We start from the raw sequence: 12,087 nt of genomic DNA, 5'->3' as shown, positions 1-12,087 counted from the left end.
GACTTTTTTTTTATAATGTCCTTCCTCGTGCCCCTCGTTCTTTGCCTGACTCTCCCTCTCCCTCCTGTCTGACGTCATACTCTCATATTTCTCCCCGGAGTCTCTTGTGTAAGAGTTGAGCTAAGGATTCCAGAGTTGATATTCAGTTGTATTCACTTCAGGGCGCACACATCATTGAGTTTTTTTTTGTCGAGGCGAGCCAAGCTGGTATGCATCGTACCCTCCACTTAGTGCTGATAAATCAGAGTGTGTATCGATTACACGAGTGGAAGCCATTGCTTCCTAATGAGGTGCAACGAATGAGAGAATTAAAGGGTGTAGCATATCCCCACCTGAATGAAAATGTATGGGCATGCCGTAGATGATCAATCATTACAGAACTACAGCCCTATGTGCTCAAGTCATGTCGTATCAGGGCAAGCCATGCAATTGTTTTACTCCATGTCCATGATTTGTCTTGGGGCCTGGCTGGCTGGTGGTAAGGTTTACAGCTAGAGTCCCCAGATGGTTCTTCACTCTTGGTAAAGTCAGGTCGTGGTCATTATAATAGAGCTCTCCATATGAGCATATAGGTCAGGGACATAAAGGATTAGCATCCTTCTGCTGGGCAAATCACGACCCTGAAGTCTCAGTTGTCTCCCTTCGTCTACAGAGCACCTTTACTCATTAGCCAACTTCCCCTACGGGTCTCATCGTTATGTTTTTCTGGGCAGTAAAATCTCAAACATCCATCTCCAAACCATCTGGTAGATCTATTTCCCAGCCCCGAATGCTACATTCATTTCATTGGTGTGGCGAAACAGAACACAGACAGTGGCATGCGCCGAGCATTTCAGCCTCATCAGTCGGCGAAGGTGTCTTCGTTGTTCCAGGAAACGGAATCAGAGGGTTTTCTTTGCATGCGGCGAGTGCAGATAGCTGATGACCGTTACTCTCAAAAGCCCCCCGCAGAGCACTTCATCAGTCTGAGCTGGCCTTGCTCAGCGCTCCTGAATAATGCACAGACACTGAAGACTCCAGAGACACGGCACTCTGCCGCGCAGCAGCATCCACGGAGAGCTGCCCGCTACATTATTTATCCGGCCTCGTCGTGTGTTTATGTTTTACACACCTTGCAGGAAGCAGCGGCACCTCGGCCAACAAGGCTCTTCCTCTCAGTGTCGCTTCGTCTTCACCGTGCATCCTCTTGTTTTTTAATTTCTGTTATTTCTGCTGGCTGTGGGATTCTCACGCTGTCCTTTGAGAGTTTTTCTCTGTCTTTCAACCTTTTTGCTGGTTTCGCGCCGAGCAGTGTCCACGCCTCTGTTTGTGTGGATGAGGCACCGCATCTGGCTGTGTCAAAGTTTGCAGTGCAAGTGGAAGATGACAGCCCGCTGTCTGCTGTTTCATTCCTCATTTGACTGCCACGACGTCGAGCAGAGGAAACGCTCTGATGAGCACAGATCCAACAGCGCAATATGCAATTACACTCACTTGTTTTTGAGTCATGTTTCTCCACTAGGTCCTGTTGGGAACAACAACTTGGCGAGCATAACATGTTTTATTATTTGTTATTTTCCTCAGAGGATGAAATTAGAAACGTCTGTTTTTAATTAGCTACAACGGAACTGAACTGATTTTATTGTAAGAGGTTGCTCATAGTTTCATGTCTCCCTCAGAATATACTTGATATATCACATTCATAAAGAAAAAAGAGGTTTTAGATGAAATATTAGTGAGAGGCAATGCCAAGTTCAGTTTCTGCATGATTGATGTTTTCTTTTCTTTGTAGGACCATTCGGACAACCCCCTCGGCGCTGCAGTCACTCTTGCCCACGAGCTCGGACACAACTTTGGAATGAACCATGACACCCCAGAGAGGGGGTGTGGCTGCAGGGTGACCGTGGATCGCGGAGGCTGCATCATGACTCCCTCCACGGGGTGAGTCACTGATTCTATCCTGACAATTTAGAGTCAATAGATCTTCAAGATAGCTAACTCTGCACTGCAATGTACATTATTGGGGGAGTTTAATTTCAGCCGGTCGGCCTTCATCAGCCTTAGGACATCTGCTAACATTCACAGCTGCAGTGCACTCCAGCTAGGCTGCTTTTGGTTCAACTTTTCAAATGACGTCCACCTCCAAAACTATCTTAAATTCATCATCATGATGTCCAGCAGTCATTAAGTTTGCATTAATTCAGTCACTCATTACAAACAGTGAGTGTCGCTCTAAAGAGCCCAGATTGTGATCGTATTTAAATATTATTCCAAATGCTCTCCATGAATAATTTATTGTCTGTAGAGCAAATAATGCCATTGGGCTGATGGGTTTATGGCAGATTTAGCAGCTGTGCTAGTGCCCTGAGCTAATATGGCTCATTCTGAATGGGAAGTCAACGGTTCAGCGGCAGTGCTTTGCCATAAAAGTACAGTTTTACTTATCTTGACTTATCTAGCCTAGAAAAACATGTTAAAAAAGGGCAGAAATGGCTATTATCTAAGTGTGTATCCAACAACATTTCAAGATGGAGCTGGAGTTGCTCTACAGTTGTCACTATGGATTGTAATGTCTAACATCTTGTAGCAGACAGAGCAGATGGATCGGGATGTTTTTGGTGGAAACATTGGGTATCAGTTCCAGCTCAAGGTCTAGTGGTCTGTGGGAGCCTCCGATTGGGGTTTATGCTGGAAACCATCTATTTGGTTTGGATCACACCCATAAAAAACACGGTAACACTATTCTTGAGTATATGCTCATAAAGCAACACAGAGGCAAGATGTAGATTTATATTTAACCTGATCGAGGGTATCCCTGGTCAAGGACTTTATCCTCAAATTGGCTACAACATCCTGCAAGTAATACTTGTTTCCATCTTTCTCTGCTGGCTCTGTCCCTTTCTTCCTTCTTCAGTTTTTCTATTCTTTGACATACATGCAACTTTAATGTTGGAAAATCTCTCTGCAAGTCCTAATACATATTTAAATACCTCTGAAAACTGTCTGTGATACAGTCTTTTATGAAGGGTAAATGCACCTCTCACTCAAAATATCTTAATCTGAAGTGAAGCAGTGAACAAATTCTCCAAATATGAAAAATGTAGTATAACAAATATATAAAAGATGTAAATATTTGTTTTTTATTCTGCTATCCACAGAGGCCATGCTTTTTGTTTTCATTCCATCTGACAAAAGAAATAAATGATTTGGGTTTTAAAATTATCCCCTCCACACCTCCTTATTGCTCCATATTGCAGCTCTGCTGATTAATCCAGGATTAAAGAAGCAATACATTTCAATAAGGATGTTTAGGAACTCTGTATTGCCTCATTCTGCCTCCTCAGTTAATTCTAGGTCAGCGCCATACGCTCTGCCTGAGGTGGTTCTTCATCTCCCATGAGTCCTGCTCAAGCCCCTCGTAGTTCCACGCTTTGAAATGCCGTGTGGCCAGACACATGGAATCTGCTGCAACCATCTGAATGTTGTCCATCCAGCTCCGGCTATTTGTTTATAGCATTGACTGTCGTGTTTTTCTTGGCAGGCGACCAGCTCTTTTCAAAGCACAATGTGATCATACAGAATACCCTTTTCTGATTACCAGCCCACTGGCAAAACCCGACAACACTCACTCACAGTTTGGAGCACCTATAGTTCTGCTTTTGCTGTTTTGAATGATCTTTCATTTTAAACAAATAGAGTGATGGAATGTCTTCATTGTCGCATATATATATACTGATACCCATCAAGTTCTGCTGGCCTTGCTGCTGGAGATAATGCGATCCAGTTCATCATGATTATACTGGTGGGGTTAGCGGTAGGTGGTGGGTGGGAAGTAAAACTACAAGCTGTCCCAGTGCCAGCTGCACATCTGCACACAGCACTGCTTGTTTCCTGCTCACATTGGTCACGGTCAGTTGTCGTGTCCCCCTCCCCGTCCATCCCAGTATCCCACTATTAGCTTTAAATGAGAACAGGCTGGTGTCTCCATTCTTTGAGATTATAACTCACAGGAAAACAAACACACCAACTGAGCTGCTGCTGGTTCCTCCATGGAGAGGGGGACATGCATATGTGCACAAACATACATTTAGCATCTCAAAGATTAAAAGAGGAACTCCACAGGGTTCTGTCCTTGGGCCACTTCTCTTGGTCAGTCTCTTACTTAGTTCTTTTCATGAACTTGCACATTTCTTTTTTCAAGCTGTGAGGGTAAACAGTGCATTCTGACTGAAGTACAATTTGGCTGAAAAGAAAGAAAAGAAAACAACTTTTGAATCATGGAGCTGGTTTCCAGATGTTTACCAAACTATGTATTCATCTGGTTGAACTATTTCCTCAATTTGCACAAAAAAGTTGCGAAAACGTCGCAGCATTTACGCAGCGTGGTTTGATTATTTACTCTGTAATCAAAATGTGTTTATATATAAACACCATGATAATCATATGAAAATAAACCTATAGTCACTCGCCATCCAAGTCAGTCACACAAGCTGTGATGTTGATGGACAGAAAGACTTCAAGATACATTATTATGGATGGGTTCATTCACACGAGGGTCAAGCCCAAAGGTAAGATGATGACTGCTGGGAGTGAGATTGATATATTTTTCCTCGTCATAAAATAATCAGGAATCACAGCAAGTGAGTCAAAATCCACGGGATGCTCTAGATATGTGACCCGTGCCCCACTGAAGAACAGGAACTCTCTAGTATGCCTTGTTTAATTGGGTCCATAGGGAAATCAATGTGAAAATGCTCTTCAGTATCTACAGCGTAGACCAGACTCACAGGCACCAAAGGCCACGACAGATCAGATCCCCTCATGTCATCACCCAGAGCTCAGGCTCCACATGCTCAAAGAAAGCCATAAAATGTATATTAAATGTGTCGCGCAGTTACCATGGTTTCAAATGACTTCAGCAAGTATAACATATTTGTCATCGTTGCAGTTGTCCCATTCAGGTTTTAATGAACTTTTATTCCTGCCAGAAGATGAAAGTTTTCCAGAATGTAATAAAACTGTGAGTTAGGATCACAATCAGTATTTGCAGATTTATTTTATTTTTTACAAAAAATAAATTCTCAAGGACGGCAAAAAATGTTTTGGCAGATGTGTCATTGGAAAGGCCAATAGATCTGATTCATAGCCTGATCAGAGTTATCTGGCTGAGAAGAAGTGACATAAGCTGGCTGTGTGCTGGATGGGTTTACCCTGTGTCCTGTGTGACCTGAACCACAAGGACAGACCGGCTGGGAGGAGAGAGACCTGCCCGGCTACATTTGGGTTAAAGTGCTTTGTGTAACAATCTGCTATTTTGCCTTAAGAGTATTCTAAGCACTCGTGAAATAGGTTTGGACTTATGATCATAGTCTGCAGCAAAATAATTCTTTTCTTTACCTGTAAATGCTTTTTTGATATGCATGCTCAACACTAACATACTGTACATGCACTTAGGAGTCAGCAAACACTGCAGGATGTTTTAAATGCCACAGATATTGCTGCTTTACCGGATCTCTGATTTTTTCAAGGATATTTTTAATTTGATGTGGTAGGTCAGACAAACAGCAGGTCAATGCAAAGTAGAGACTGAAAAATTTATCGAATATATCATTTGTTTTGGTTGTGAATGTCCGATTCTTTACTGATAACTTATTGTCTTACTCTCCACAACTATTTGGGTTTCCTGCCACAGTTCATCTCCCCCTTTTGTCAAGGTAGAGACATTATAAAATCCGTGAAAGCCTTCAGCACTGTAGCATTATCACAGTGTGTGGCAGATTATGTGATCAATGTATTAGATCTGGGAATGATTCCTTATCACCGGACCTCCCACAGATTCATTAAAGCTCTTTTGTGGCCATCGCTGCACCGCAGTTACGGTGATTGCTTTGGACATCCAACCAACCATCAACTGCAGTACCTCTGAAGCTTAGGAGCAAACAGGTCAGACACTGTATAATAGATGATCAAAAGAGCACGGAGAACAGAGAAGAATTGATCTCATAATGTAACTGGTGCGGGACCAGATTGAAAACAATGCAGCAGTATGAGACCGGCAGAGGTGAGCTAGACTCGTCCTTTGTGAAGCCTGAACAGGATGAAAACAAGCGCAGTCTTTTCTTTTGAGGTGGCGGCCCAGACGCCCATGGCATGAGTGGCTTTCTCGAGTGTCTTTAGGTCGCCATGAGCCCCAGATGTGCCCGCCGTGACTTGTCTTGGCACGGCTTTATTTGCCCGAGGCCCCGCAGCTGCTAAATGCCATCCATTGTAATTCCTCGGTGCCCCTGCCTTTTCACAGCCATTACGCCTCCTCCCACCCCCACGCAATTACAGGGTAGGCCAATTATATCTGTATTGCCTCTCATAAGAAACAGCTGGATCATGAGCCACTCATGTATCTCAGGGACGCTAGACTTTGTCATGTATTGCTCGGGGTGGTAACTGAAGAACAGGGCTGAACTCGTGGTAATTGAATGAATGCTACAAAACGTGTGTGTGTGGGGGGGGGGGGGGGGGGCAACTTGAGCAAGCAAATTTGGCCGGGACTTTTGGGGGCAAATCGGAAATCAACAACAGCAGTTGCTTAGGAAGTGATCTGCCTGTTGAACAGCAGCCTTGACAGCTGTTCTTCATAGCAAGATTCCCCCGAGGTGCTCAGCGGGGAGGAAGGGGAAAAGAGGGCGCAATAATGCCTGTTATTACAGCTTCTCCTTATTGCTCTTTCCTTTTGCCATTTCATGTCATTAGGAGTCCCACTGTGATCTTTTTTGCTTGAATTCAGAGAGCGCAGAGATCTGCTGCGAGGTACTCCACTTTACCTCACACAACATCGGGATTGTATTGACGTTGGAGAGCAGCGAGTTGTGTGTTTGGAGAGGGGGTCGGCGGCGGGAGCTGATGTCAGCCGTCTCAACAAGTGACGGAAAACAAAGGAAATCAGAGAGTGAGAACACGTCAAAACATTCACAGAATGTCGTGACATATTTCGATGCGTATTAGATGAGTAACCTAATAAGAAATAAACTCTTTGAAAGACTTGGCGACATTGAGCTACATAGAAATGCCTCCTTGGCTGATATGAAAGGCTCATTTTACAGCTTCAGCGTCAGTACAGCCAGTGGGCTTGACCTTTAAGGCTCAGCCCTACAGCTCCACGACTCCATCACATTTAACTCATGTATCACTCATAGAAACACATCAATGAGCTGCAACTTTGGGATACTTTTATGACATAGCCCTGTTACCTCTTGATGCCATAGCAGCTCAAGCTGTGTATGAATTTGCTTTACGCACAAGCTCCTCTTGAAATATGCTTTAAACATGTCTGGTATTTATAACTGTGACATGTTTGCTGTAGTTTGAATTATGTCTATTTTATTGATCAGAAACACTTCCCAAGTTAACTAGACATTTTCCCTTGCTGCCATTTGAAAAGAAAATACATGATGTACTGAATATGTGGCATGTGTTTGATTCACTCTGTAGACAGTTTGCTAATCTGAACTTTCCTTGCTGCTGTGAAATTCAAATGCCTCTGAAATGGACACATTTTATTTATGATATAAAAAGTGCAAAGGTTTACGGGCAAACATGTGGTTTGACTGCGGCTGCGGCTACGTTTCCTGACTTCCAGCTGTTGAGTGGGTTGTGCCTGTGGAAGGAAACATGTTGGCATCTAAATTGACCTGGATCACCCAAATACATGCACTCATCTGTGTGCACAAAGACACACACACACACACACACACACACACATATAGATATGATTGAGCGTATTGCAAACACCCATTCTCACCTTGTTGACTTTAATGGTCTAGGTGGAGGCATTTGTTTTTATCAAGAAACATAGGAAAAGATACAGTCTGCACATATTTATCACCCACACACACACACACACACACACACACAGTTATCTAAGGCACTATATTATCGGAGAAATAAAGCCACATGAGGCTTTTGGCAGACGGAGCCCTGGGCTTTGAGCTTTCCCCACAGAGAGGACCACCCTCTATGTCCGCTCCAAAAACAATATTAAAAACACACCATCCTCGTTTCTCTCAAATTTATTGGTGTTGCAAGTCTTGCGAGGGAAGCACTTTTTGGTTTGAGTATTTATGATCACATATGTCTCATAAACCATGCCTTATCAGATCTCCCTCTCTTCGTAAAGGGAGCCGTGTTGTTCTCATGCTGATGGCGCTCTGGAGAGGTGGCTGAGCTCGAGTGGTTAATTGATTTTGTGATTAACGGCAATTAGCACTGATTACATCAGACTGAGGAGGACCCTTGAGGGCGATCTCCATCGTCTTCCTCCTCTCTCTCTCTCTCGGTATGTGTCTCACAAAACACATCTTTCCCTCGCAGGTATCCGTTCCCCACAGTGTTCAGCAGCTGCAGCAAGAAGGACCTCACGGCCAGTTTTGAAAAAGGCGTTGGGATGTGTCTGTTCAACATGCCTGAGGTGAAGGTGCTCTACGGAGGGCAAAAATGTGGCAACGACTATGTGGAGGAGGGAGAGGAGTGTGACTGTGGCGAGCTTGAGGTAAGAGTGCTATGTAGACCTCCTGTAATTCCTCAGCTTTATTTTTTTATGTCCCTTCTGTCAAAATGGAAATCTCTTTCTTGCCACCCATATATCATCGTTAATTATTTGTTGCCAAGTTTGAAAAATGGAATCAGCAGATGCACTAGTGGGGGTTTCTGTAGGTTTTTTTTGACAGAAGCATGACACACACCAACATTCCCCACAGTAAAAACAAATCATTTACCTCGGTTTCAAAAGCTGTCGGCGCAGAGCCCTCGGAACTCAAACACGGTCTTCGGAAAATGAACTCGGAGATGTGAGTGTGGATGTATTCATCCTCTGCACTGAAGAAGTGTTTGGGAAGAGGCTTGTCTGATCCTGATACGATTCACTGAGAGGAAACATCGCTGACAGCTCACCCTGTCAGCCGGTGAATTATTTAAATGAATCTGCATTGGCATGCGCATACGCAAAGGTGGCACACATTAATAACTGCTGCAACTGTGGGATGATCAAACAGTTAATCTTGATGAAGCTGACAATCACCAGATGCAGGCTGACAATAGCAGCATTATGAAATATGAAGAAGACGCATCTATGATAATTTGTATTATATAAAAGCCGACGTGAGAGAATGCCTCGTTGTCTCTCGTAATATGTGTACACCTTTATGCCCAAGTAGCGAGTCGTTTTGTGTCAGGGTCAGGCTGAAAGTGGCATGGTCCTTCAACACAAAGAACTGTCATAAGCCTCGCAGGCCGGAGCCAGCAGCGATAATAAAGCTCTTCATGGACTTGAGCGATGTCATGCCAAACCAGGCCAGATCAGAGTTCCCAGACAGGACCTCTCTTTCCACCATTAAAAAGCCTCATTAAAAAGCCTGGGTCCTATTCCCCACAATCACAGGCTACTTCTTTTCAGCATGACTCCTCGGCCTCCTTTAGCCCCGGGGACCATGGGAAAGGCCCTTAATAGATTTCAGGCTGAAAAGAGTTCTGGGAGGCCCGTCATGTCAGCTGTGACCCTTTGTCAGCTGCGTCCATCTCCTTCCTCCTGACTCCTGCTGCACTTTGGCTGTACAGTATGTTCCAGGGACGTGCGGTCAGGGGAGGCAGAGCCTCACCTGTCATCATGAGTAAAAAAAGTTTAACAAAAATAAAAAAATAATGGTAACATCAAATTTATATTAATATTTGTACACCGATCTTTATGTATGACTAATTTCGAACATTTTATAGTCAAAATCGCTGAATTTGCCTATTTCCTGTTCAAATACAGGATGAAACGAGAGTTGAGGCGACGAGTCGAGCCTCACCTCTGATTGCGCAATCCATCACAAGCTGAGTTGATGCATGCGATTGGCCCGTGCGGGTTGCCGTATGTCTGCATGTCGCCAATATAATGTTTACAGATGTGTTTATTTGCCCTGATAATCCACAGTCTGGCTAAGGTCTTTAACCATTACAGTTTAATGTTTGTAAGTGACATATTTAGTTTTGCTGATGGTAAATAAAACCGCAGTCAAGTCCGTTTGTTTTTGTATTTTTCTACGTCAGACTGACAACATGGAAGAGGATTATATATCTAAGCTTAAAAATGTATCAAAACTGGACTTTCAGTCAAAAGTGGACGTGATTAACACAGGTAGACCAACGCCGGAGCTAAAAGGTTTGCTTCAAACTTTTTCTTAATTCAGGCTAGCGCCGTTTAGCTAGCGGATGCTAATAGCGCGCTAGCGTTCTAGCGTTTCCGGTTCTGTGACGTCGCTAGTGACGTCACGGAGCGCCGAAACAGAGTTTATATATAGAAGTGATTTCCAGCAGGAATTGACTCTGTATCTCGCACAGAGCTTGCCTCACAGGGTTTGCTCTGAGATTCAGAGTCGGGTGGGTGGGATGGCGATTCTCAGATTCTTCAGACTGAGATTCAATCGCCAGGACTCTAACAGCAAGCACACAGACAGAAACACACATGGATCAAATTACTCCAAAACAAGACTATAATGCTTGTGAGTCAAGTTTATTCACATATATTCATGCTACTTTGCATTAAAAAAAATTTTTTACAAAAAATAAATATATACAGGACTGCCTTTATTCTGATTTATTGTGATTATATTACAGCTTAAGAAAACTCAAATATCCTATCTCTAAATATTAGAATATCATGAAAAGTATACTAGTAGGGTATTAAACAAATCACATGAATTGTCTAATTAACTCAAACACCTGCAAGGGTTTCCTGAGCCTTGACAAACACTCAGCTGTTATAAATCTTTTTTTAACTTGGTCTGAGGAAATATTAAAATTTTATGAGATAGGATTTTAGAGTTTTCTTAAGCTGTAAGCCATAATCAGCAATATTAAAAGAATAAAAGGCTTGCAATATTTCAGTTGATTTGTAATGAATCCAGAATGCATGACATTTTTGTTTTTTTAATTGCATTACAGAAAATAAAGAACTTTATCACAATATTCTAATTTTCTGAGACAGTCCTGTATATATATATATTTTGCCGCGAAGTACGTAAGTAAGTTTTACGTATCTGTAATATGTACCGTGTGTGCGCGTGTGTGTTGTGTGGAGAATGCTGATGAGACATGAAATAACCAGGAGCCAATTGAATAAGCTACCCTTTTGGGTTTATATATTTGTAAATCTGACACTAAAGGAGTCAATGCCTCACCAACCATGAACCTCACCGCACGTCACTGGTTCAGACCAATAGAGGGAGAGCATCCAGTCAGCCTGCCTCTGTGTGAGACCATATGTTCAAAGTCAGACATGCAGCAGTCAGACATGCAGCAGTGATCTCAATGGGACGCTGGCTTCAATCTGCATCAGGAGCCAGAGAGTTTCTGATTGGTGGCTCGCCAACATAACACGGATTGGTCTCCATGGAGAGGTGGTCAAATGTAACAGCAGATAAATGCATGTCTCTCTACAAGTAAAGTGACACTTGATTCTCGTAAAAATTCCTGAATTAAGTTGAGTGAGCCTTTAGTTATAACAGAGTAGCATGTATGGGTTTAATTCCTGGCCACTAACTCTGACATGTGCAGAGTACTGAAAATATCCTGCTGGTGAAGCTCCTCCGTAATGTGAGGAGACCAATGTGGCTCTGTTCAGATACTTCTTTGTATTCCTGTTTTAGGGTATGAATTCCTACATCAAGCTGAATAAGAAATCTAGTTTCCAGAACCTTGAATTTTAATTGGTTGAATCAAATCTTTTTGGCTAATTTTTACATCAGGTCGTGTCTGATGTTAGGGAAACATTTTGTTTGTTCGTTTCATTTGATTTTTCTATTACTTTTTCGATTTCCCTCACCATTCAGCTTCTAGTTCAAGGGGTCTCGATGAGTTTCTAAGGCCTCTCTGATGGATATTTGAGAACTCGAAACTGCCGTTTCCTTTCATCTGCCAGGTTTCTTAGTTGTTGCTGAATACAGTCCTGCTAGGGCTGCATCCTCTCTGATAACAAAGTCTGAGCATTTGCTCTGAGGTGAAATATGATCTCTTTGTGCCGAGAAAATTATTCTTTGCTTTTAAACCCCCTCGCTTACATCCTGTTTCTGTGCTTGT

General features: G+C 43.0%; 1 protein-coding gene across 2 annotated transcripts in view; it reads left to right on the top strand.

Annotated features, from left to right (window-relative positions):
• Positions 1-12,087, top strand: part of LOC130203308 (disintegrin and metalloproteinase domain-containing protein 12-like) — a 69,592-nt gene that overhangs the window by 45,418 nt on the left and 12,087 nt on the right. For both annotated transcript variants that reach the window (XM_056429370.1, XM_056429371.1), the window contains 2 exons: positions 1,772-1,920; positions 8,344-8,521. In XM_056429370.1, coding sequence (XP_056285345.1) covers positions 1,772-1,920; positions 8,344-8,521 — 327 coding nt within the window. The remainder of the gene's footprint in view (positions 1-1,771; positions 1,921-8,343; positions 8,522-12,087) is intronic.

Source organism: Pseudoliparis swirei, chromosome 13, assembly GCF_029220125.1.
Source record: "Pseudoliparis swirei isolate HS2019 ecotype Mariana Trench chromosome 13, NWPU_hadal_v1, whole genome shotgun sequence".
NCBI lineage: Eukaryota > Metazoa > Chordata > Actinopteri > Perciformes > Liparidae > Pseudoliparis > Pseudoliparis swirei.
Note: the sequence above shows the minus strand (reverse complement) of the source record. Positions and strands in the feature narration are given on the sequence as shown.